This window comes from Limanda limanda, chromosome 6, assembly GCF_963576545.1.
Source record: "Limanda limanda chromosome 6, fLimLim1.1, whole genome shotgun sequence".
Lineage (NCBI taxonomy): Eukaryota > Metazoa > Chordata > Actinopteri > Pleuronectiformes > Pleuronectidae > Limanda > Limanda limanda.
Genome location: NC_083641.1, coordinates 25,223,471 through 25,248,022, shown reverse-complemented (window position 1 = coordinate 25,248,022; position 24,552 = coordinate 25,223,471). Strand labels below are relative to the sequence as shown.

Here is a 24,552-nt window from a genome sequence, read left to right as displayed (position 1 = left end):
TTCATGTGTCAGGGCTGTACAGTGGCACAACAATCTCACTAAAGTCAAAGTACATGAGCATTAGCAGTAAAACGATGGAAAGTAAAAGCAGCTGTGATGCAAATGAAATGGCTTGTGTCAGTTATAGAACATAAGTTAGGTATTATGAGGAATATACAACCTACAGCTGTTCACTGTGTTTAGACGATAAGTTTTTATAAAGTTTCATAATTTGATCTGCAAAGTAACTAGAATAAATAAAGTACAAATTTATTCTAGAGTGTCACTCAGTAGAGCATACACCTCCAACAAGGCCAGACAGAATGAAACCAAAATATGTCTGGTTTTATTTATTTTTCATCAAGATACTGATCAAGATACTTGTCATGTCAAGTATTTGCAGCGGGGGGGGGGGGGGGGGGGGGGGATCCTGGATCTCCCCTTGTTTACTGATCTGTGCCAAAATGTAAAATAGTTTGGTGTTAATCTGTTCTGTGGTTTTGAGTTCTGTTCACAAAAAAAACAAACACGTGGAAAACCCGCAGCGACGTGACCTCCTTGGTGAAGCTAAACATGTACAGGTATATTTTCCAAGGAAGTAACTTTTTTTTATCTGCATTGATTTCGACAGACAGGTCACGCAAAAAATACTCAATTGAATATTAGGAAATTCTGTGGAGGTGTGGGACGTGACTCACAGGGGAAATAAGGTAGAATTTCTTCCCCCACTTTCTGTAACATTGTGATATAGTTTTTTTTTAGGTCAGGTAAACTTTATTGTCATTTTTCCACACATACAGTATAAACACAAATACACAACGTATACATTTTTTTTAAAAACCACAATATTTACAAAAACAACTAAAATGTGAACACAAAGAAGAGCTTAAAGGGTTTATACATGTATTTCAAAAAGTACACATAGAATACGGAAAGGTAAATAAATAGGATTTTACTACAATGTTATTGTCACATTTCCCCCTGATGGATAAAAGTGTGACTTTTTTAAGAAACTGCATTTCTATGAGTGTGTGCAATATTAAAAGTTGTTAAAAAGTGTTTGAGAAGAACTCTGAACACTTAATACTCAATTTGATAAAAATAAATAATGTCATAAAGATGTTTTTTTGTTTTATTTTGAACCTACATTAAGTTGTCACCTCATGATGCAACCTTGTCATTATTCTTACATAATGTTTGACGTCACTCAGACTCGTGTTTGCTCACTTGCTGCTGAAACAAGATCACTTCAAACTGCTTGTTTTTAAATGCATCAGGATCTGCTGAGCACATTGTGGAGTCCTGATGAATTGTTTGTCTGATTCGTTAACTGCCAGGGCAGACAAAGGAGGAGGAGGAGGAGGAGGAGGAGTTGGACCCGGGGCAGAGGGAGGAGCTACCACTGCTGCCTCTCCAACCCACAGCACAAGAACTGTCTCTGCCACAGAGGCACAAAGGAGAAGTAGGAACTGAGTGTGAGTGAGATGCGTGCAGAGCAAAATCCCTCAGGCTGTCAGAGAGAGAGAGAGAGAGAGAGAGAAGAGAGAGAGAAGAGAGAGAAGAGAGAGAGAGATCTGTAGATACTGAGTGACTGGTCAGACAAACAGAGAAAGAGAGAGAGAGGAGGAGAAACAGGAAACTCTGAAGACTGACCCAAGCAGGAGTTCAACTGCAGCTTCACTCCTGCTCCTGGAGGGTGGGGGGGGGGAGAGAAGCGTCGTGGATGGTGGTCACGGCACGAGACCGACAGCTGAGGACAAGGAGCTGAAAAGGACATAAAAGAAACCCCCCCCCCAAGATTGAGAGCTGACAAAGAGGAGGGACAATGCCATGAAGATCCTTCCACACGGACCCTGACCCTGTGGACGTCCCATCACCATCACCGCTCCGAGCTGGAGACCCCCGGACTGAGCTGTGGACATTTGTGTTGGCTGATTCCTCTGAGTAAGTAAAAAGCTCAGCCTTCAACTCGTGGGGTGAAGCCTGCATGGTGGAGAGATAGAGCAGGGGGAGGGGGAGGACGCACCGGCTTGGAGCTCTGTCCCCAGGGAGGGGTCTCTTCAACATGAGGTTACCCCCAAAATAACTACACCAAGACCAGGGAGGGGATCATGTGGTCGACTCGGAGGAGAAATCTTTGTGCTGACGTCCTGAGTGTCTTTCTGTCCTGAGACTGTCCTGTGCCTTTCTCTCCATTCATGGTGGATTCGCCTTGTTGGGCGGCCTTTTCATTATAAAGACATTTCCTAACAGACGTCCCTCCGCTCTTTCAGAATGTACAACACTACGACGCTTCTCCCTGACAGCTCCACCTCGTCGTGGGCCGGGAATCAGTCCAACTGCAGCAGGAACGATGAGTTCAAGTACCCCCTGTACAGCGCCGTGTTCAGCATCGTGTTCGTGGTGGGACTCATCACCAACGCCGTGGCCATCTACATCTTCACCTGCACGCTGAAGCTGCGGAACGAGACCACCACCTACATGATGAACCTGGTGGTGTCGGACCTGCTGTTCGTCTTCACGCTGCCGCTGAGGGTCTTCTACTTCATCAACGGCGACTGGCCCTTCGGCAGCACGCTGTGCAAGATGTCCGTCTCGCTGTTCTACACCAACATGTACGGCAGCATGCTCTTCCTCACCTGCATCAGCGTGGATCGCTTCCTGGCCATCGTGCACCCCTTCCGCTCGAGGACGCTCAGGACTAAACGCAACGCAAAGATCGTGTGCGTGGCCGTGTGGGCGCTGGTGCTGTCGGGGAGCCTGCCCACCGGCTTCCTGCTGCAGTCCACCTCCATAAGGGACAACAAGACCGCCTGCTTCGAGAACTTCTCGTCCAAGCAGTGGAAAGCCCATCTGTCCAAGATGGTGATATTCATAGAGTTGGTGGGCTTCCTCATCCCGCTGCTGCTCAACGTCTGCTGCTCCATCATGGTGCTGCAGACGCTGCGGCAGCCCGAGACCATCAGCCGGGGGGGCAAGCTGAACAAAACCAAGATCCTGCGCATGATCATCGTTCACCTCTTCATCTTTTGTTTCTGCTTCATCCCCTATAACGTCAACTTGGTGTTCTACTCTCTGGTCCGGACCAAAACGTTAGAAGGCTGCTCGGCGGAGTCGGTGGTTCGGACCATCTACCCGGTGGCGCTCTGCATCGCGGTGTCCAACTGCTGCTTCGACCCCATCGTTTACTACTTCACCTCGGAGACCATCCAGAACTCCATCAAGAGGAAGTCCGTGGTCGGGCGCTCGTACGACGCCAAGTTCTCCGAGGCGCTGCAGTCGGAAACCAGCTCCAACCTTCAGCACAGCCTGAGGAATCTAAAAGCTAAAGTCTTTCACAATGAGTCCTCTGTGTGATTGGGGTGTTGTTGCACTCAGGTATTAAAAAAAAAACTTCTCCGGAGAAAAACAAACCGACGCGAGACCACAGGAATGGATACGTGCTTCATTATCAAGCACCTGCCAAAGAAGTATTATCTTATTTCTCATCTCAGGGCAAATACCCGGACCTGCCACTGACAGACCCTGACCCCTTTGTTCGCATCTGTGGATTTAATACTTATTTATTACTACTTATTAATTCCCCTTTTCCTGTGGAAATTGTGTTAAGCGCAATTACTCTGCCGGTGACCTGGAAGGGAATGTGATCACTGGACAGCAGGAGGGTTATGATACTGAAAGCTACATGTGCCTGTATATCTGTACACCTCCATGTTGAGCTGTGGTGCTAACTTTAGAGTAGTGTCGTATTAAATTAACAGAAAAGATATATCAAGCTTTTAAGTGTTACAGGGCTGTGTTGTGTGTTTTTTTTGTTGTTGTGAATTAAGTAGGTCACAGAAGTGCCCGCTCTGCATTTCATTGTAAACTGTTGATTGCCATTAAATGCACTGACATGGATTTCCACATACTGCACTCATGCCACAGTAATGAATAAAAGTCATGTACTGTCTAAAACTAATGAAGCATGTTGTCTTTTGAATGAGGAAGATGCCAGTTTGTCACAGGGACACAAATACGTTCGACTTGTACAAAGCACGTGAAGACTGGGATTTCAACACAATACGACAATTCAACTGCATGTGAATGAGGAGGTAAAGAAGTGGAAGTAGAAAGTCTGTGTGCTTTCGAGCTTCCTGTGGGGCAAACAGCGAAGGAGAAGAGGAAGTCCTTGTTAATGGAAGTGAGAGGAACAGACTCTTCACAGTTTAAACCGTTTAATACAAAGTTTGGATTTAAACGCCACGTTCCATTTCTGCCACAGTGATTTGTTTTAAACAAAGAGAGCAGCTTTAACACAGCGTCATGTCTGTTTAACTTTAACTGAGATAGGAATTCCTGTTTTTTTATCGTCCTGATAAATTTTGTTTTCTCCCCCCCACGAGGACACTGTGTGTTTTAATAACTGACAGTCTGGTCAGTGCAGCTGTCCGACAAGGAGGACTCCATCTGCGTTTGTTTGTTAGTTAGTAGGATTACACTAAAACTACTCAACTGATTTACATGGAATTTCATAGAGGGGGTTGGGGGGGGGGCATGACCCAAGGATGACGTCATTAAATCTTTGTTTGGATCTGGATCAGGGGGCAGAGTTAGGGAGAGATAGGGGGTGTTCAACATGTTCTTTGTGTTTAAGGTATTTAAAGTGTGTGCAATTTGCTGCACATCCGAATAAAAATATGGATCTACTCAATTTTAATGTCTCCCACGGGGACTTTTTGTCCTTCCTGTACCCTGAGAGCAGCACTGTAGTGAAATCTCAGTTAAAAAAATTTTAAAAAAAATCCTTTTTGCGGTTTACAGGAAAAACAGATGTGCGATATTCCTCCCGCTGTGGACAAATATATACATAATACATCCAAGTGATGTGGCATCAGTGAGGAGTCGGCACAGCGTGAGGGCGAATAACAGAAAGCACATGGCGCTCTCGACTTTATTGACATAACCTGCGAGTCAGGCGGCGGCGCTTTGTTCACACACTCCACCTATAACTCTGCTCCTGAGGCCGTGTGAGCCAGTGGAGGATGCGGGTCAGAGAGCCGGAGAGCTGGTATGAAAACAAACAGGTTTGATTGAGACGCCGACCCGGTTCACGCCTTCTTGAAGTGGCGTCTTCCTCTGAGAAGCTGCAACACGTTGACATTAAGTAAACGTGGTGAAGTAGAACTGAGTAATAGTAGTAACGACTCGTTTCCAGAGGATAACCACACATCACCAACGATCAGTGGTGGGAAGTAACGAAGTAGAAATACTTTGTTACTGTACTTAAGTAGATTCTTCACATATCTGTACTTTACTTGAGTATTTACTTTCCTGACGACTTTTTACTTTTACTCGTTACATTTAATCAAAATATCTGTACTTTCTACTTCTCTCTCTCTCTCTCTCTCTCTCTCTCTCTCTCTCTCTCTCTCTCTCTCTCATATCTAGGGTTCAAAATTTGTAAAAGTATACATTATACACATTATTTTCATATTGTTATAATTTTTCAGTCAGTTGAGATAAATCTTGAGGAGAAACATTTTGGGTTGTTTTGTGTCCGTATAGGCCTACTCTAAAAAGCACTTTGCATTTTTAACTTTGGTACTTGAACTTTTACTTTTGATACTTAAGTACATTTCAACACCAAATACTTTTGATACTTAAGTACTTTTAATATGAGCTGCTTTAAGACTTTTAATCAAGTCATTTTCTGACGGGTGACTTTTACTTTTACCGAAGTCACTTTCAGGTAAGATATCTGTACTTTTACTCAAGTATGGCTTTCAAGTACTTTATACACCACTGCCGACGATAAGGAATAACGGTATTAACGTTGTCATCTGGGTGAAAGGTCAGTAAAAGATGGAATTCCCATTTCGATTTCAAACTTTTTACATTTTTTTTGTTGCCGTGTTCCCATGTTGTGCGTTTGTTTAATGTCAAGAACACGAAGCTGTGTACACACGTATAAGAACATGGTGTCAGGGGTCGGACCCCTCACCTGAGCCCAGCAGGCTCCACTGCATACACAACAGTTATCTAATCAGCCTGACCTCTGCAGCCCGGCAGCCTGCGTGGTGAGAAAACACAGACGCAAACATTCTGTTCTGCTCTGGAGATTCCAGATGCACCAGAGATTGGTTTTGTGTGTCAGTTGGTTTATGAGCAATATTACATTAAAACGAGCTGATTACCATGAAACTTAGTGGTAGGAAATGGTATCGGTTGGGGGGGAAAAACCTCAACACATTTTGATGTCCTTTTAATCACTTCCTTTAACATTTCCATGATGAAAGTAATCTGGTTTATATAGGGAAATAACATCTGAGTGTGTGGAATGTGGTGCAGCTCGACTGAATTTAGGGGTTTTAAGGTTTGTGTTCTACTAAGTCCCACAGTTGTGAAAACGAACATGGAGAAAATACCACATTTTCACACGAGTAAACTATCAAACCTCTAAGATTCAGGTTTGAAATTCAATTGTTGAATCTGCTTAATTTGCGTGAATCCACCTTTAGGGACATATAATATAAATAGGTCGTTTTCACATGACTGCTGGATCCCTCTGAAGTCGCACAAAACACCACCAGCGTTTTGTCGTGATGCGGGTCGGTGCGATCCTAAGACAAACACGAGCCTTGAACTCATAGCTCCAGGTTCCTGTTTCCCTCGTGGTAAATGGAGCATGTTTTCTCCATTGAACCTCTTAATGGCTGCTTTGAAGTTCTGTACGTCGCAACTGAACCGGCGATCCTCTGGCGTGTTGAGAACTCTTGTCAGGAGCAATTTCTGCCGGGGCATTGACAGGGACCTCAGTGTGTGTGTGTGTGTGTGTGTGTGTGTGTGTGTGTGTGTGTGTGTGTGTGTGTGTGTGTGTGTGTGTGTGTGTGTGTGTGTGTGTGTGTGTGTGTGTGTGTGTGTGTGTGTGTGTGTGTGTGTGTGTGTGTGTGCTTTCAGGGGAAGAGGAGATTGGGTGGGGTGAGATTGGGGTGAGGCCTAGGATTGATGATATATAACCAAGGGAGCTGCTAAATGGATCCACTGGGGGGGAGGGGGGGTCTCTGCAGAGGATAATCAACCATTTATCTCCGCTGGGCTCACAGGATAAAGGAAATAGCCGTTATTACACTAATGTAGTCAGGGCCCATTTTCATATCTGCTCTATTTCCCCACAGAATCGCACTCCACATCTCCGGTGTTTACAGTCCCGCTTTGGTTTTTAGGGTAAACAGGTATTTTATTATCGTTCTATTAAAAAAAGAACCTTCTGCTAACACTCTCCAGGGGAAGAGAAGACTTAGAGGACAAGTTTTCCTGACTGGGGGGAAAAAAGGAGGCAATAAAAGTACATCCGGACATCAGAAAGTTTACACATCTTCCGCCACAAACTAATAACACACTTCTTCAGGCTATACCTTGAATAAAAAAAAAATAATAATAATAATTACTATCAATTTTTGAAACTAACAATTTAGTAGCACTTAAAGGGACTCTTACCTTTGTTGCATTTTTACACTTTTTTTGGATAAGGTTAAATTGGTATTAATAAGGTAATGACACTCTAAAATGCAAGACAGACCCACCAGGAGTAAAAACAAACAATTATTTCACTCTCATAATATTTAGTGAAAACTTCAACCAATAAAATTCTTTGGACCGAAGGACCTTATTGGCCGACAGACCTGTCTGTTTGCTGCATGGACATGCAGGTTTTCCGTCTGCTTCTTGTGGCGCATTCGGGCCCGCGTCATCAAGGCATGTGAATGTATATAACTTACCGAATCCATTGCTTTGGTAAACAAAAACTCACGTGCGTGCGCGGAGGCAGTAGGTCGTAAGTCTGCTTGTAAATAAAGTTTCTTCAAAAAAACACCGCGGATGGGAACGAGGGGGTGGGGCATTGGAGGAAGGCGGGATGATTTGAATGTGCTGTAATTCTCAAATGCAACAAAGGTAAGAGTCCCTTTAAATGGCACTTACTTATAGCATTTTGTAGTTTTGCTTTATTTTTGAAGAATTTGTACTTTCTTGATTCTTGTTGTTCTTGGTTTGTACCCTCGGGGGTTGAATGCACTTATTGTAAGTTGCTTTGGATAAAAGCGTCAGCTAAATGAAATGTAATGTAATGTAATGTATACAATGCATGAGACAGATCATCGCGTTAAGTAATCATTTCGCAGGAAGTGGTTTGACGAAGAAAAGAAAGCGAGAGACGCCCGTGTTAGCACAACAGCTTCACTCATCCTGCAATCAGAGGCTGCACCGAACTAATAACCAGCGATGGAATGAGCTCAGCGTCTGCGTGGAGGGAGGGAAACCAAAGAACCGCACCAACGGTCACATGTAATCCTCCTCCCCAACTCCCTGTCGCCTCCGACCGTAAACAGGCCTTATCTGTCCGTGGAGAGAGGGAGGGAGGGAGGGAGGGGGGGGGGGGGGGTTTGACCAGATCAGCTTGTGGTTGCATAACGTGTGTGGAATCAACCGGGAAGCATCAGCAGGCGTGTTGATAAAACACTTCGTTCATTTGGGGTCATGTTTAGAAAATCCAGTGTGAAGCGTCCGGCGTGTTCCGGAGGACAGACAGGGAGACAGACAGGGAGACGGACAGGGAGACGGACAGGGAGACGGACAGAGAGACAGACGGACAGAGAGACGGACAGAGAGACGGACAGAGAGACGGACAGGGAGACAGACAGGGAGACGGACAGGGAGACGGACAGGGAGACAGACAGGGAGACAGAGAGGGAGACAGACAGGGATACAGACAAGGAGACAGACAGAGAGACGGACAGGGAGACGGACAGAGAGACGGACAGGGAGACAGGCAGGGAGACAGACAGGGAGATGGACAGGGAGACGGACAGAGAGACGGACAGGGAGACGGACAGGGAGACGGACAGGGAGACGGACAGGGAGAGGGACAGGGTGACGGACAGGGAGAGGGACAGGGAGACGGACAGGGAGACAGACAGGGAGACAGACAGAGAGACAGACAGGGAGACAGACAGGGAGACGGACAGGGAGACGGACAGGGAGACAGACAGGGAGACAGACAGGGAGACGGACAGGGAGACAGACAGGGAGACAGAGAGGGAGACAGACAGGGATACAGACAAGGAGACAGACAGAGAGACGGACAGGGAGACGGACAGAGAGACGGACAGGGAGACAGGCAGGGAGACAGACAGGGAGATGGACAGGGAGACGGACAGAGAGACGGACAGGGAGACGGACAGGGAGACGGACAGGGAGACGGACAGGGAGAGGGACAGGGTGACGGACAGGGAGAGGGACAGGGAGACGGACAGGGAGACAGACAGGGAGACAGACAGAGAGACAGACAGGGAGACAGACAGGGAGACGGACAGGGAGACGGACAGGGAGACGGGCAGGGACGGGTCACACTGTTCTCGTCCCAGCAGTCTTAACGGGGACATTTTGTCCACATTCCACAAATGCGGCCGCCATTGTTCTTCTCTCCCCTGACCTCAAGCTTCTTTACCTTAATGTAAGAAATCTGATATTGTTTGTGCATTAATGTTGGTTGGATTAAAAATGTGTGTGAGGACATCAATGAAACCCTTGGGAAACGTGTCCCAGGTCCACATGTCCCAGCAGGACCTGGGACGTCCGGGTGGCGTGGGCGGTTCTTATACGTAAATCCATTCTCTGCCGGGAATTCTGACAAATACCCACATGCGTAAACACAGTGACACATACTGTTGTGTATCTTTTGTTTTCAGGACAACAGACGTAGAAACGCCCGTCTTTAGTAATGGACTGTACACAGCAGGTCGTCTCTAACCCCCAATACAGTACACTGCAGACACACACACACACACACACACACACACACACACACACACACACACACACACACACACACACACACACACACACACACACACACACACACACACACACACACACACACACACACACACACACACACTCCACTGCCTCTGATGGTTTCACCGCAGTGATTCCAGCCAGCCCTTTGTGATGAGGCGTGTTCTGCTTGGTGGGACCGGTCGGGGTTTCCTCAGCCTCCTCTGGATCCTGATGGTTCAAACCATGTCCGAGCAGCCTCTGTTGAAGACATTAATCCTCTGTTGTCCCTACAGCTTGGAACAGGAGAGGACGACCCACCGGTGGGACTGACAGGCTCATGAGGGATCATGGGTCATCGGGCTCTGAGCCGCAACATGTCCTACATGCATCGACAAAAAGTCCCTGCAGCATTTTGAAAGATGTAATCTGGATTCTCTGGTAAATATGTGAATTCTGTAACTAAAGATCTTAATCAGGACAAGTTGAAGCGGCTCAGGTTTAACTCAGCGGCTCCACTCAGCTCATGGTGGTATTAGTGATACCCGGGCCCCCGCTCAGTGCTACAGCACAGACTTATGAACAAATGTCCGTAGCACACTCCACAGCACAACCACACATAAAGGCTGACGCTCACAGGTCAGCCTGTGGGTCAGCGTTCTCCCCATGAGGAATTTCCAGCGACCACACAATACCTCTCTTCTTCTGCGCCTCCTCCTCCTCCTCCTCCTCCGGATCCGGTCTCCTTTAAATCACTGTTCAATTCCAGGGAGACGAGACGGCCTCTTCTGCTCAAACCCGGCCCTTGTCCGAAATAACCCACAGCTGCGAGACAAATTCAATAATCTTTGCTGTTTACGCTATATGTTTGGGAGGGGGGAGGGGGAAGGGCCGGAAAACAACATTGCAAGTTCCCACTCAAATGTAAAGATGGTGAAATGTGACCCCCACATCCTGTTGGATCAGGGTCACGGAGAGAAGCCCTAATTCCTTGATAGCGTCGCCTCAGGGTGTGAAGGACGTGGCTCATTGATACCAGAGAGGTTATCTCCAGAAAACAAACCACACAATTAGCTCCGTGCAGACAGATAAGAACCAGATAACTCCTCTTCCAGCAGTGGGACCATCGAGCAGGAGAAGCTTGCTGATCAGTTAAAGGGGCAGCGTGTAAGAATAGAGCGACTGTTGAATTCATACACGATATAAACATGAGGGAGCATATACGCCCTGTGCTATATTCAGACTGGCCACCAGGGGTAATCCCTCTGAGACGCTGTGTTGGTTGGTCAAACAAAACTTACATTTTCACCCCATTTTTATAGCTTCATGCAAATATTAAGAAACTTGAACACACATCAGTGGATTAAGAACAACAGAAAATAGCACAAACCACTTTTAGTTTGACCCCTGTCCAATCTGCTAACATGGAGGAGGCAGTTTATGAGCTACACTGCAGCCAGCCACCAGGGGGCGATCAAGATGTTTTGGCTTCCCTTTTTGGGAGCTGCCATATCTTTCATCATCTCATACGTGTCATGTTCTGTCATTTCAGTTTGTTTATTTCAGTCTCTAAGTGTTTACTGTTTTAGTAAATCTCTGTTGTGTGTGTTCTAGCTGTTTTCATGTCTGCACACTCTGTTTCTGTTTCCTGTCTTATTTTGTAGTCTCTGTTCCTTGTGTGTTGTTTCTGTCTTCACTTCCTGTCTTTGATTGTCAGCCCTGCCCTCCTGTGTTACACCTGTGTTCAATTGCCCCTGCCTTCCCTGTGTATTTAAGCCTCTGTGTTTCCCCTTGTCCTCTGTCGGATCGTTTGTTCTTCTACCTCCTGTCTTCCATGGTGCTGTCCAGATCTCCTGAGCTTCTTCTCGTTTGAATCCCCACGTAAGCTTCGTTGTGTTTTGTTTTTTTCCAGTTTGTTACCTCTTAGTGTTAATGTTTTGTTTTGTTAAAAGAACTTATTTAATTAAATTACCTTTTATTTTAAAATCTCTGCATCTGGGTCCATCTCCTTCATCTAAGCCTTAACAATACGCTCATACGCTCACAGGGCAGCTGTCGACTGTCGAAACCTGCATGGATGTGGAAATCGTGTTCTCCACACAGGTTTACTCTGCAACCTGATTATGTAAGTGACCGCATGTCAGAGATATTTCACATCCAGTCAGAAGGAAAGATGTGATGGAGGCAGGAGGACGAACCACGAGAGGTCGAGGATCGTGAGGCAGGGAAGAGCTGCTGGAGGAATCTCACAGAGAGATGTCGACTGTCTGAAAGCTCCCACTTGTTAGCACCATACAGTGATCACATCGGGAAAAGAATAACAACGCTTTCCGACACTTGTACAACAACAATAACGTCAATTTCAAATCTCTATTTATTTAATGGTCGTCTTTAAATGTCGAAATAAACTTTTTGTTGTGATGCTTTGCTCACAGGTCGGGCTGTTCCTGCTGCTCTCTCGCCTCTCTCCTCTCTGCCGCGAGTGCAATGCATGATGGGACACATTGCTCGGTTTGTCACCATCGGTTTTACACTATTTCTCAAGATGCATTATGAAAAACAAAGAGTGGTGTGTGTGTATATAGGGAATGAAAATGTTCACTAAATGGCGATCTTGCGATATAGTGATTGGTGAATGATTTCAGACAAAGCCCAAACGCAACACATGATTAGTCGGTGCATCTTTCCCCGCTAATCTCTGACTGGATGCTACAGATGCTATCACCCTTATCGCTGTTGCCAGGCAACGGAGCTGAAGTTGGACACGGCAAAGGAAAGCTTTAGTGAATCTAGGTTTTGCTCAAGCATCGGATGTCTTGTCGATTCCCGGCACCGTCACCTCTTTGAATATCGGTTCGTCACTGAAGCGCAATGAATCCTGGGATAGTGTTCGATTCTCGTGGGTGGAAGGACGCTGCGTCAGCCGGAGTCTGAAGGAGCAATCGAAATTACACAATCCAGTCGTGTCACTGTGACGCAATCGGTCTTGAAATGATTTTCGATTCCATGTGAGGATGAATTGAAGTCGGTGGCCTTGATGAAAGTAAATGAGAAAATCGAAAACACTGCAGCCTTGTTGGCAACAATAATATAAAGTGTGTGATATAGTAAAACGGCCCAGAGCATGAAGCCGCATTACTCTAACACGTCTCCAACACTCACACACCAACACAGAACAGCATCTGTGCTCAGAGTCCACGTGGCTGATAAACACATCAAACATTAACTTGTTATCGATCGATGGAGGTTAGACTCTCTAGTGTCTTTTTCAAGCTGGAATGAAATAGTTTCATTAGGTGAATTAACAAAAATGTATTTGGCTACCCTTTTAATAGATTTGATTTGAAACACACAAGGATCAGGAAGCTTTGTCATAGCACAAAATAGAGCATCGAAAAACAATCCATACATGCACATATCTGTCCATATTCATTAATTATAAATGATAGTAAAAAAGACAAACCAGCATATCAGGAGCATTATAATCGGCGAGGAAAATTGAAAACAATTTTAAGCGGATCAAAAATGTTGCTTTTATCTACATACTACAACACTTAGTTTTAATGCTACAACAGCTTTTTTTTTATGTTTATAAAACTGTATTCTTCATTGATAGATAAAAATCATAAATCTTTTCGTACTATTGCCTGTCTAACTAAACTTCTGTTTCTTAATCCTGGCATGGAGAGTGTGCAGCCGTTGCAACAACTAACACTCCCTTAAAAACCACAACTCTATTTCTGGAGATGATTCATAGAAAAGAGGAACATAAACAAAGAACGACTGTCACTTATCTCTTTCTGATCAGTGTGCACAAATTAAATGGTGAGAAATCAGAATCAAAATGTTAATTATGACATGTAAATGCTCTTTTGTGGAACGATGTTATTCATGTGTCGATCAAAACAAATGTGTGCAGCAGCTGATTTCAGATCCAGGTCCACGAGAGGAAAGATCTTCAGCTCTCGCCTGCTCTCGATCTATCATCGGCTCGGGGGGGGGGGAGGACGGCACGTGGCCGGCAGAGCCTTGGACCCTCGGTGAAGGCGGAGCCGCCCGGCACCACCTCCACACACAATGGCAGCCCCCTTTTTTAAAAAGTGCACGACAACCGCCACGGTCCCACATGAGGCCGGATCCAAATTTAACCGTTCCTGACCTGTTTTCACTTTGAAGCGGCTGATGAATTGTGCAGTTCCAAGAGAAAAAACCCTGCTTGGCCACAGCAGTCTCCATTGTCTGATACAGAGCAACACGACCCTGGCAGCAGACAATGGAGGGTCACCGCAGAGGGCCTGAAATAATCATAACAATGACAGCTCCCATATTTATAGTTGCAAAGAGACTCTCGACCACAGAGTGTTTTGTTATTAACAGGAAGAGCTGCTCCCCATGATACACTTCTCTCTACTGGGCGAGTCGGAGTGGCAGGTTTCATTGTTTTTTCTCCCGCGAGGCCGTCAACCGCCACTAAAAAACTTGTGATGAAACTTTAGCTGATAGTTGAGAGGGGAAATGTGAAAAGCTAAAGTTCCAGCTTTCAGAGCCGATCGGACTCAGCAAGGCAGAGATCGCTGGGTCACCTCACATCTGCACGGCTCTTCCTGAGTGAAGCTCAGAAAGCAGCCCTGCAAAACAGGCACTGCTACACACACACACTGACACACACTGACACACACACACACACACTAGGGGAACAAGGTGGTTGATGTTACATACAGGTTGACGACAGGAGGGTTGAGGTGTGCGGGACAATTTCCCAGAAAGACAGAAACGAAAGGACCTCTGTGAATCACTTGATATGACAGGGAAGTGATTGTTTGCTATCAGGTCCCCGGGATGAGCAGGATGAAGAAAATCAATGAAGCGGTTTAGATTAGATGTGCAAGTCGAGGCCTGCAGATGCAACCCTGGCTGCGACTCAGAGCAGATACCGAAGGTGTGACACGTTGTGGTTTGGCTCGTGCTCGTCAACACAAAAAAACCCAGCGGCGTGGTAACACAGGAACTATCACCTCTGAGATCGCTGCTCGGTGTCACTGCAAATGGCGCCTCGCAGGCTCCTCTAAGGAGGACTAATCTTAAAAAGTGATTTAGCATAAAAGCTGAATCTCCACTTTGACCTCACGGCCTTTAAACACAGGGCGAGACTGCTCCACACTCATTCATCCAAAGAGATATTTCTTCCCTGACCCATTTATAGCCATTGAGATACAGCAGACACGACTTCACATCCTTCCTGCAAGAGGAAGCCCCTGTTCATCTGCTCGCTCGCCTCCATAGTTTCTGAGGTGAAACCGCATAAAACTGTTCAGTCAGGCTTTTCTTTTTTATCTCCTGCCCATCCATTGACCCAGCAGTTACGGAAACATTTGCACAAGTTGATTGTGCAATAAAAAATCGTAACTTTCTGAAGTTTGTGATTCAGACATTGATGCAAACGATTGATAAAAAGAGAAAAATACATATGAGGGCGATAAAAACTTAAAGGAACCTGTGGTAGTAAACACGAGATAAATTATTTGTTTTATTATAATGTCAGAAGTTTTTCAAATGTATATAACAGAGGATATTGATGTAGTTGTTATTTTTTTTTACCAGGCCTGTACATCAGCTGTGCCTGTTGTCTGTGACCTACATGCACAGGGTGACTCATTATATTCAATCCAGACTCAGAACCATAACCAAAACATGTCTCTTAGAAATCAGCCCAGTTTTTTCCAGTCCGGCTGTCACCAGGGTTACTCATTCAAAGGTAAAAAAAACAAACAAAGCAATTAACATTTGAACATCAGCTCACAAGTAGAACTGGAGCAGGTTTCAAAGGATTTCAGATTGGTGCCAAGACGATATCAGAGAAGCTAAATATACAAAATTTCTGATATCTTAACGAGGGGAATATGAGCGTTGCACAATCCCTTTAATTCATGTGAAAAAATGCAGCAAACAGCCCAATACAGATCAAGTATTCTATAAAGTACAATGATAAAATATGAGAGACACGTCTTGATTTCCATCAGGATATATTAAACATCGAAGAGTAAGTAAACAAACCAATTCTGATCATGCTTTTGATTTCAACTTATATATTTGTATCATGCTTTAATACTTTAGCCTCTGTGGCACACACTTAAATAACTGCTATAGAGTATAAGAGCTGTGGAGACATCATGGACGCTGATGGCAGACCCTCCTATCTGCAGGGCACACATGACGTTTTGTAGCTCAGCGACGCTACACAACTTTATCTGTATCTTTCCTGAACTTGAACAGGGCGGTTCAAGGGGAAACACTGTATTAATAATACTACTAATAATAAATTGTAAAAAGCAGGAGACAGGGGGTGTCCTGAGGAGAGAGAGGGGTGGGAGGGGGGGATTCAGTGCACCCTGAAGATAAGGGCCGAGCTGCAGCCATGAGCTTCCTCAATAAAACACATTATGGGCAGATACAATATCTGTCCAGACTCTCGGCCAATGGGAGGCCTCTCCCAGTGGAGAGAACTGTGGCAGCGGGATTAATCCACAGCTGGCACGACTGTTGGTGAATCAGCACCAGTGTGGTTTTGTTGACTCAAGGGTTTGTATTATCTATATCCTGTTCATCCCAAACTGTCATGGGCGAGGCTGTGGTCTCACTGGTGTCACACGGGGTTAAACTCTTATTTCACATTGTCGAGATCTTCCACGACTCCAGAAGCTTGTTCCATCACATCCAAAGTCAGTGTGCTCTCTCTCATTCACATGGAATTATGCTGAGCACTCAGATTCTTTGACCTGTTGCATTTTCAATGTGAACCTGGTGGGTTTTTCCAAAGCTCCCAACGCCACAAGGTTCACATTACTGTTTCCAGCGCCACCCAGTGGTGAAAGACTCGCACTGCTGCCATTTCTCTGTGTCCTCACCACTATGGTGAGAACAACTTGGAGTGGGACCCTGAGAGCACATCCCTCCACCAAGGTCCAACTACACACCACATTTAAATTCACTAGACTCAGATTTTTATTTGGATCTGCAGCAAATTGCACACTTGTAAATATCAGGCCCCTGAAAAATCAAGATCCATTAATTATTCCTAGGGAAATCAATGAAAATGTTGAAAAACACCACAATCTCACAATAATAAAGAAAGTGAAATACTAAATTCTTGATCCGCCCCTTGATCCGCACAGTTTCTTCCCTGGGTGAGGCCCCAGCCCTCTACAAAATGACATTGAAATCTGTGGATATATTTTTGTGTAATGCTGTCAACTATCAGACGGACAGACAAACACAATTAATACACTTTAATGCACCAAAGCCCTATAAACATCAAGATCCATTCATCATATTGAGTCTATGAAAATGTTAAAAGGAATATGCAATAGGAAAGGGACATTTTATTTTAACTGGTTCTTCGTCAGTTAGCCTCACCCCAATTTTCACAAAAAGGTGTTGATTTGTTTTTGCATAATTCTGCTAACAAACAAACAAACAAACAAACAAACGCAGCTGAAAATACAACCTGGTGTATAAATCCTTGTGAGCGTTTCTCCAAAGAGAATAAAACCCCCCCAAAAATACCAGTGACCAAACATGTTTAGTCTACTTTTGATATTACAGAGGAAATGGACATCAAAAGGTGTGGGTGGGCTTCACCCCCCCATCCAGACCCAGCTGCTCGGGGTCCATCATTTCCTGCTTCCCACCCGACGAGCCAAACAGGAGCCTCCAGACGGACTCAATCTGCCGGGAATGTTTTCACTGGTAACTCGAACAAGTAGACGGCAGATGTTCAAATCAAACGAGAGACAAGAGCCTCGGACGCATCTCCGGGATTTTTGATGTAAAAGAAACATTGAGAGGAAGCTGCACAATATTCAATTAAAATGTTTATGTTTTATCAAAAGGGATCAAGAGCAAAAAATCAGCTTGAAACATACAAACATCCCAAAAGAAACATGGTGTCTCACTGTTGCTGCCTGAGCTTAACTGGATGTCTTGTAAACTTAATAAATTAAAACTTGATAATAACCGTTGTAGACAGAAATAATGTAATAATGTGATCGTGTGAGCCGAGGAAGGAGCAAGGCTTCAGTGCTCTGAAAACATTCTTTCAACTTCGTCGATCCAGTTCCACGGAGATTCTTCCTCAAAGTCTCTGCAGAGGGAGAAGCACACGTGTCAACACAACTTTCATACAAGAGGTCACATGTATAAATGATAATTAATACTAACTCTTCACATTCTGTTCCTTCACCAGAGATCCGACACATATCAGACGTACCTGCAGCACTAACTCTAATCTGCACACACACACACACTTTAATAATAACACAGGTTTTAATGTGAATAATCATGGGATGTTACATTTGGTTTGACAGCTCAAACTCTCTTCAAGCAAAACTACAGCTACTCACATCCTCTCATGTATATTATACAAAATTTATATTCTTTTTCTTTATTTAAATGTACTTAAGATATATATTTCTCTCTTTTTCTTACTTTATATTCTCTGACATTGCTCTTATTGCATTGCTGAGCTGAGCTGACACTTTTCACTATACCTGTTGACCCTCTCTTACTAATGAACTCAAAACTTGAACTTGGAATCACAGAAACAAGTTTTCTCACGTGTCCTCGTCATCAGAGCGCGGCTCCAGTCGCTCCTCATCCTCGTCTTCGTCCTCTTCCGGCTTGGGACCGTCAGTGTCGTCCCCCCGCGGCTTTGAGAGGGGTCCCATCAGCAGGTTGTCATCTGTGGGTGAGGAAAACACCACAGACGTTTATTTATTGTACATCCTCTACTGCACTGACTGATACATAGATGAGTAGATAATGTATGTTTTGGTGTAAGTTTGTTTGATTGTTTGCAGGATTAAACAAAAAGAAGAATTCACACAATTTTTGTGCAGATCCCGGAATTTTTCCTTTCATTTTCTTTAACATTATGTGAAAAAGCGTTTTTGTTCAACATTTTTCTTGGTTTCTCAGAGAATACAAAATATAAATCAGGCACATGATATTTACGAGTGTGTGAAATTTGGTGCTAATGAATTTAAGTGTAGTTTCATAAAGGAACTGTTGGGTCCTGCAGGTGGTATCTGATGAGTCACCTTATAATTACAATTACTCTTTAGGAAGTTAAACAAGGACTTCCTCTAATTTCTGTTTATTTGTTGTGCTCCACAGTGAATGTTCTTCTTTTCTAAACAACACGGAATGGATTTGTTTAACAGACCTCCTCTGTTAATTATAAAGGTGCTGAAGGCTCTGCTCAGCTCGGCCTTCTCCAACACTTTCAGGAGCCTTTCTGGAGGATCCTTCACCCACTGTCTCCTCTTCCTGGTGTCGTTTGCAACCTCTGACACACCTGAAGGAAAGAGAATAATTTTGTGATATAATGAGAATAAAGAAACAACAATAAGGGAAATGAGCAGCAAGGAGAATTCACAACAAAAATATGTAAAATTATGACTTTAGTCTCATAAAATCAAGACTTTATTCTTTAAATCTCGTTTACTCTGTCATAGTATTTCCTTCTTCAAACTTATTTAACTTCTTTGTACATTTCAGCAAATGAAAATGTCGACACCTCGGTTTTACCTCCGTGAGTGTCTCCTCCGAGGGTCCGGCTGCTCGATGCCATGCTGTCAGATGAGATGAGACTGGCGTTGGCCAGCACCTGCAGCACGGTGTCAGACGGCTCAGTGGCCCACTGCTTCCTGTGGCCGGGCCTTATGCTTCCACCATGTTCCTCTGACATCTCACAGCCTGAGGGGGAAGTGTTATCTAGGACATTATTGCTTATTTTCTCACATGGGGGTTCACAAACACATCAGTAGCTTACAGTCGATCTCCCAGAATCCCTTGACGTTGACCCTACCTTCAAATGTTGACGTTGACCCTACCTTCAAATGTAGACGTTATTATTAAACTCTTCTCCCCCAGATGTTGAGCCACCTTCTTCCCCTCCTCTCTGTTCCATCGACACGTCCTCCTCCCCGGCTCCTCCGCCTCCATCACCTGTAGAACATCCAGAGCAGCAAATCAAACACACCACACAAGCACCGCGGCCATCTGAACCAACAGCAACGTGTCAGAGGTCAGATTCGACATAGGGTCCCCACATCTTAGGGGAAGCCTGAGTTTAAATTCTCCCTTTGACACCAGGTCCTGATAATATGTGTTCATGATGGACTGGAAGCGATAAAGTCAGAGTGACTGTCACTGTGCAGGAAGCTCATAGTGTGTTCTTCACCTGGGAATGTGAGCGCAGGAGCTTGGAGACCCGGTGAGACGTCAGGATGGTTTGCAGGGACGGCCGGTCCCTCGGGTTGGTCTTGAACATGTGCTTGACCAAATACTGCAGCTCGTAGGGCAGGTGCCCGGGGAGGGGGGGGTACGCGCCCCGGCACACCTTCAGAATCAGACTCTTCCAGCTGGTTGCCTGGAACTGGACGTCAACAGAGAGGGTGTGAGGAACATCTGAGCCACGGAACAATACACAGAGGATAATCTGACTCAGCTGAAGCTACCGGGCCCTCCGTCATTCCACAACACGCACCTCGCTGAGATGTGAGATTGCGAGCAAGTATTTCATACAATGATTCATTAGCAGTGTTTGGAGAGCGGCCCAGAGTCAAACAGAGGGAGCAGGGAGGAAGAGGAGGAGGAGGAGGAAGAGGAAGAGGAGTACCGGGTGTCGCAGGGTGCAGAGCTCGTAGAGAACACAGCCCAGAGACCACACATCACTGCAGGACACACAAAGCAGAAGAGAGGGTTATTCATTCACAGCAGACAGTCGTCATGGGCTGCCAAAGAGAAACAGGAGCGGCTGAGACACAAGCTGCATATTCAGAGCTGAGCCACAGCTGCTTTCAAAACGCCTCATTGTTGGTGCATTGACTGACAATCAACAGTTCACACAACACAGAGCTGCATGCTGGTATTTAATTCATTAACTCAGTGTGATTTGGCTGTTCATGGGTTGACTTTTAGATTAGCAACAAAACAGAGTCAATAAGAAGATCTTTTCTAAATGTGCAACAGAGGGGAAGCTGAATTAAAATGATATTAAAAAGTTATTACATTTGAAGAAACTGAATCGAATGTTACAGCGAACACATCAAGGAGTCAAAGGTGTTGAGTTGTGTTGAAGTGAGAAGAGAAATTCTTCCTCTGGTCCTTAACGTCAGTGACTTAAAAACGTCCCTGAGGACGACAGGTTGTGGGAATTGTAGGAATTCAGAGTTTTTCTTCTGTGTTTCCCTTATTATGACGAGTTTGGAATATCTACATTACTTTAACATTACAAATTCAAAAAGGTTCTGGTGCGCTGATGATGACGACAGAATAAAATGGTTGTTTGATCTTAATCCTTGTAAGTTGGCTTCCTTTGTTTCTGATGTTTCGTGAAGTTATTGAAGTTGCTTCTCTGGTTTTTTTCTTTTTTGTTCTTTTATTTTATGAATAATATTGTCTTCTAAGGCAGGTTGATGCTCGACATGTTAATTTATTAATTCTGGTTATTTTGGTCCATATATTAAAACTTTTTTACTGAAGAAATTGGTTCAAAACCATAAAGAAAAAGGTAAAAAAGAGCAAAGAATAAATATATATATATGTATCGACCAAGAACGAGTAGGCGAAAGCAATACTAAGTTTAGAGAAGTCAGAAGAGAAAGAACCAAAGACAATACAACAAAGTATATTTCTTAAACGTAATATATAATGTGCACGACACAATAATAAAATAAATCAAAAACAAATTGGCTAATGATCATTTAATCTTGTGCAGAAACACTACAGCTCAGACAGACGCAGCACAGTACCTCTTATTGTTGTATGGCTTATTGTCCCAGATTTCAGGAGCCACGTAATATGGAGTCCCGACGTAAGTCTGAGCGTGAGCCTTCGAGCTGCAGCACAAAAAGAAACAACAGTGAAGGTTAAAGAGCAACAGCAAGCAAATCAAAAAAGTGACTTTAATTCAAAACTGCTGCCACTCTGGTTTCTCTCGTCTACCTGTTCAGAACACACGCCGAGCCAAAGTCCCCGAGCTTGATTGTCCCATTATCTGTCAGGAAAATGTTCTGTGTGAGGAAATGACAAGCAGCGATTTAACATAAAAACCGAACAAGGGAAGCCGGGCGTGGAGAAATGATGACATTATGCAGAAACGCGAGATAATGTAGCGATCTCGTCTCGATCAGCAGTTTTATCATCGTTCATTTCACTCCACAGCGCTCACGCTGATTAGATTCTATCCACACGCAACCGACCAATAAACAAAGATATTGACTTCGGATTCAGACGGCAAATATGAGCAAAGTCTGATCCTGCTCATGAGTCCGTAAACCATGCTTCAAGTATGAAAAACAAATGTTTTATGCATAGCCTGAAATCTATTCATATATATATATATACACACAGTAATTTGAATATCTAGTAGCTGCTGTACCTTGGATTTCAGATCCCTGTGCAGAACCCGTTTATCGTGGATATGCTTTGCACCAGCACACATTTGAGCAAACCACCTCAAGATCTGGGAAATAAAGAGTGAAATTGTTAAATAAATAAATAATAAATTGTGAGAATAGGTGAATAGAGTCCAGGCCTTACATCATCGAGACAGAACTGCATAGTTTTCTGCAGCCGGATCCTCTGGAGCAGGTCTCCTCCGCTGCAGAACTCCATCACAATACACAGGAGGTCATCAGCTGGAATCAGAAAAACCAACCACGTTGTTTATTGTGTAATCAAAATGATAATAACTGTATCACAGATGTGTTGTGGAGGGTTTTTAAAAGGGCTACGTGTGTGATTACCCTCGAAGGCCTCCCTGAAGGCCACGATGTTGGGATGTTTCATTCCGGACAGCAGCACGGCTTCTCGCCTGGAATTCTCCATTTTACAGCGGTTCTATAAAAAATGCAAATAAAATCCAATTATGCAAAACAAGCAGCCTCCATGTTTGCGTGCAGGCGGGAGTCGGGTTATCGGGAACTTGGCAAATAACATTTATTTTTCCACATTCAATCCCAGAATATAGAAAGTCTGAATTCAAATATGATCTGTAGAGTGTTAGCGTGCAGAGCGTGTATTGTTTTTCCATATATGTGGTAATGATGATACAGCTGTTTATTGTTTTATTACCACAGCCACAGAGGAGGTTATGTTTCCACCCCTGTCTGGATGTTTGTTTGATTGTGAGCAAGATTACAGAAAAACTACAGGACGGATTACCATGAAACTTGGTGGAACGATGGAGTACGAGTCTGGGAAAAAACTTTTTACATTATCTCTGAATAACCAAAGAATAATTCATAGTTCTTGATGAAAAAAAAATCTGGAGAGGACTGATATCTGAGTGTGTTTAATTTGGTGCAGTGATTTGATATATTGGGCCTTATGTACTTTATTTTAAATTGCACCTTTCTTAACAATTAGAAGGGGTTTAATTGTACAGCACTTTTTCAAAATAAAAGTCACAACGTCTTTCACAATAAAAGCACGAGCATATCTGTGATTCCACATACCTTTGAGAGCTGGATTTGTTTGAGCACATATTTCTCCTGAGTGTTTTTACAGCAGACTAACACCGCCCGGCCAAAAGATCCCTCACCGATCACCCGCAGGAGTGAGTACGTCTCCATGGAGCTTCTTTCACAAAAACTAACAAAGAACCAACACAATCAAAGACAACATCAAAGCCATCTCGCCAGTGGAGGCGCCATTTTATCTGCAGGCCCTTGTTATCTCAGTCTAAAGTGTCCTCGGAAAGAAGGACTAACGGGACAAAAGACAGAGGATCTACCTGTCCTCGTTCTGTCTCTGTTTGACCGACACTTCCTTGTTGTTGTGTGACGTAGGGGAGACGCAAGCCCGTACTGCGCAGCGTCACCGCTAGATGTCAGTAGAGTACAATACAATAACGTGTCCTGTCAATCAAATGGTTTCATATCACAGTATTTCTGTTTGTGTTATGTAGTAAATCCTCTTTTATGTGATGCATGTTATATAACAGTATTATGTCAACAGTACTGCAGGATCTGTTCATGGTGTTAATTATTTTAGGTTGTGTTGAAAAGTGATCAGACTTTTCAGTCCAGGGTTCAAGGCTTTATTACTTTTTATACATTTGAATCTCTTGTTACAAACTTCTACCTAAATGATCTCGTTATAACTGAAAAATGTAACAAAACGTTGAATAGCGACAGGTGAGCAGAGAACTGATAAACTAATACTGAATGTCTCATTAAACCAATCTGTACAGAACTTAATCAGATTGTTTAAATGAGTTTAATTGTGTTTTCCTCATTCACACACAAGTATCTAATAATGCGGAAAGTTATAATGTTAGAGACAACTTAATATAACATTACCTTTTGCATTATAACATGATACTTACAAGTTATAACAATTTTTATTTATGTATTTAAAGTAATGTGTACATTTTGTTTACTTATTTATTCTTTAAAATATTTTCTAAATCAAGTTTATTCATTTTAATGATTAAATTAATTAATGCTTGCAGTCAAAGTTTAAATCCAGAGAAACCCATCCCTCTGGTAAAACCTCCAGCTCCTCAGAGGACATATGGGCGGAGCTATGACTCTGTTTTAATGTGAAGTCTTCCAATCATCATTTAGTTTCCCTTAATTTCCATATGAAAATCTAATTATGAGATAAAACCGTGCAGACTTTTATGATGTACTGACGAAAAAGGTAAAATAAGGCAGACTTAACATGATGGATTGCAACTTCCAAAAGTCTGCT

General features: G+C 43.9%; 2 protein-coding genes across 2 annotated transcripts; one reads left to right on the top strand and one right to left on the bottom strand.

Moving 5' to 3' along the window:
* The first annotated feature begins 1,429 nt into the window (after positions 1-1,429).
* LOC133003223 (lysophosphatidic acid receptor 6-like) lies at positions 1,430-3,940 on the top strand. The gene is made up of 2 exons (XM_061072879.1): positions 1,430-1,923; positions 2,253-3,940. Exon 2 carries the CDS (start codon positions 2,254-2,256, stop codon positions 3,334-3,336), a length of 1,083 nt encoding a protein of 360 aa, XP_060928862.1. The 5' UTR covers positions 1,430-1,923; position 2,253; the 3' UTR covers positions 3,337-3,940.
* Positions 3,941-17,019: 13,079 nt separating this feature from the next.
* nek3 (NIMA related kinase 3) lies at positions 17,020-23,620 on the bottom strand. The gene is made up of 14 exons (XM_061073255.1): positions 23,591-23,620; positions 23,313-23,448; positions 22,602-22,695; positions 22,396-22,493; positions 22,235-22,318; positions 21,799-21,866; positions 21,606-21,692; positions 20,471-20,525; positions 20,033-20,227; positions 19,683-19,797; positions 19,378-19,545; positions 19,013-19,144; positions 18,406-18,529; positions 17,020-17,932 (listed from the first exon to the last, which is right to left on the bottom strand). Exons 2-14 carry the CDS (start codon positions 23,427-23,429, stop codon positions 17,866-17,868), a joined length of 1,404 nt encoding a protein of 467 aa, XP_060929238.1. The 5' UTR covers positions 23,430-23,448; positions 23,591-23,620; the 3' UTR covers positions 17,020-17,865.
* Between the last annotated feature and the right edge of the window lie 932 nt (positions 23,621-24,552).

Coding starts and splice junctions, on each gene's coding strand:
- LOC133003223 (XM_061072879.1), top strand. CDS start 2,254: ATGTACAACACTACGACGCTTCTCCCTGACAGCTCCACCTCGTCGTGG.
- nek3 (XM_061073255.1), bottom strand. CDS start 23,429: ATGGAGACGTACTCACTCCTGCGGGTGATCGGTGAGGGATCTTTTGGC. Junction 20,228..20,470: donor TCTGCACCCTGCGACACCCG/GTACTCCTCTTC, acceptor GTTGACGTCCAG/TTCCAGGCAACCAGCTGGAA. Junction 19,798..20,032: donor TCCTGCGCTCACATTCCCAG/GTGAAGAACACA, acceptor GATGTTCTACAG/GTGATGGAGGCGGAGGAGCC.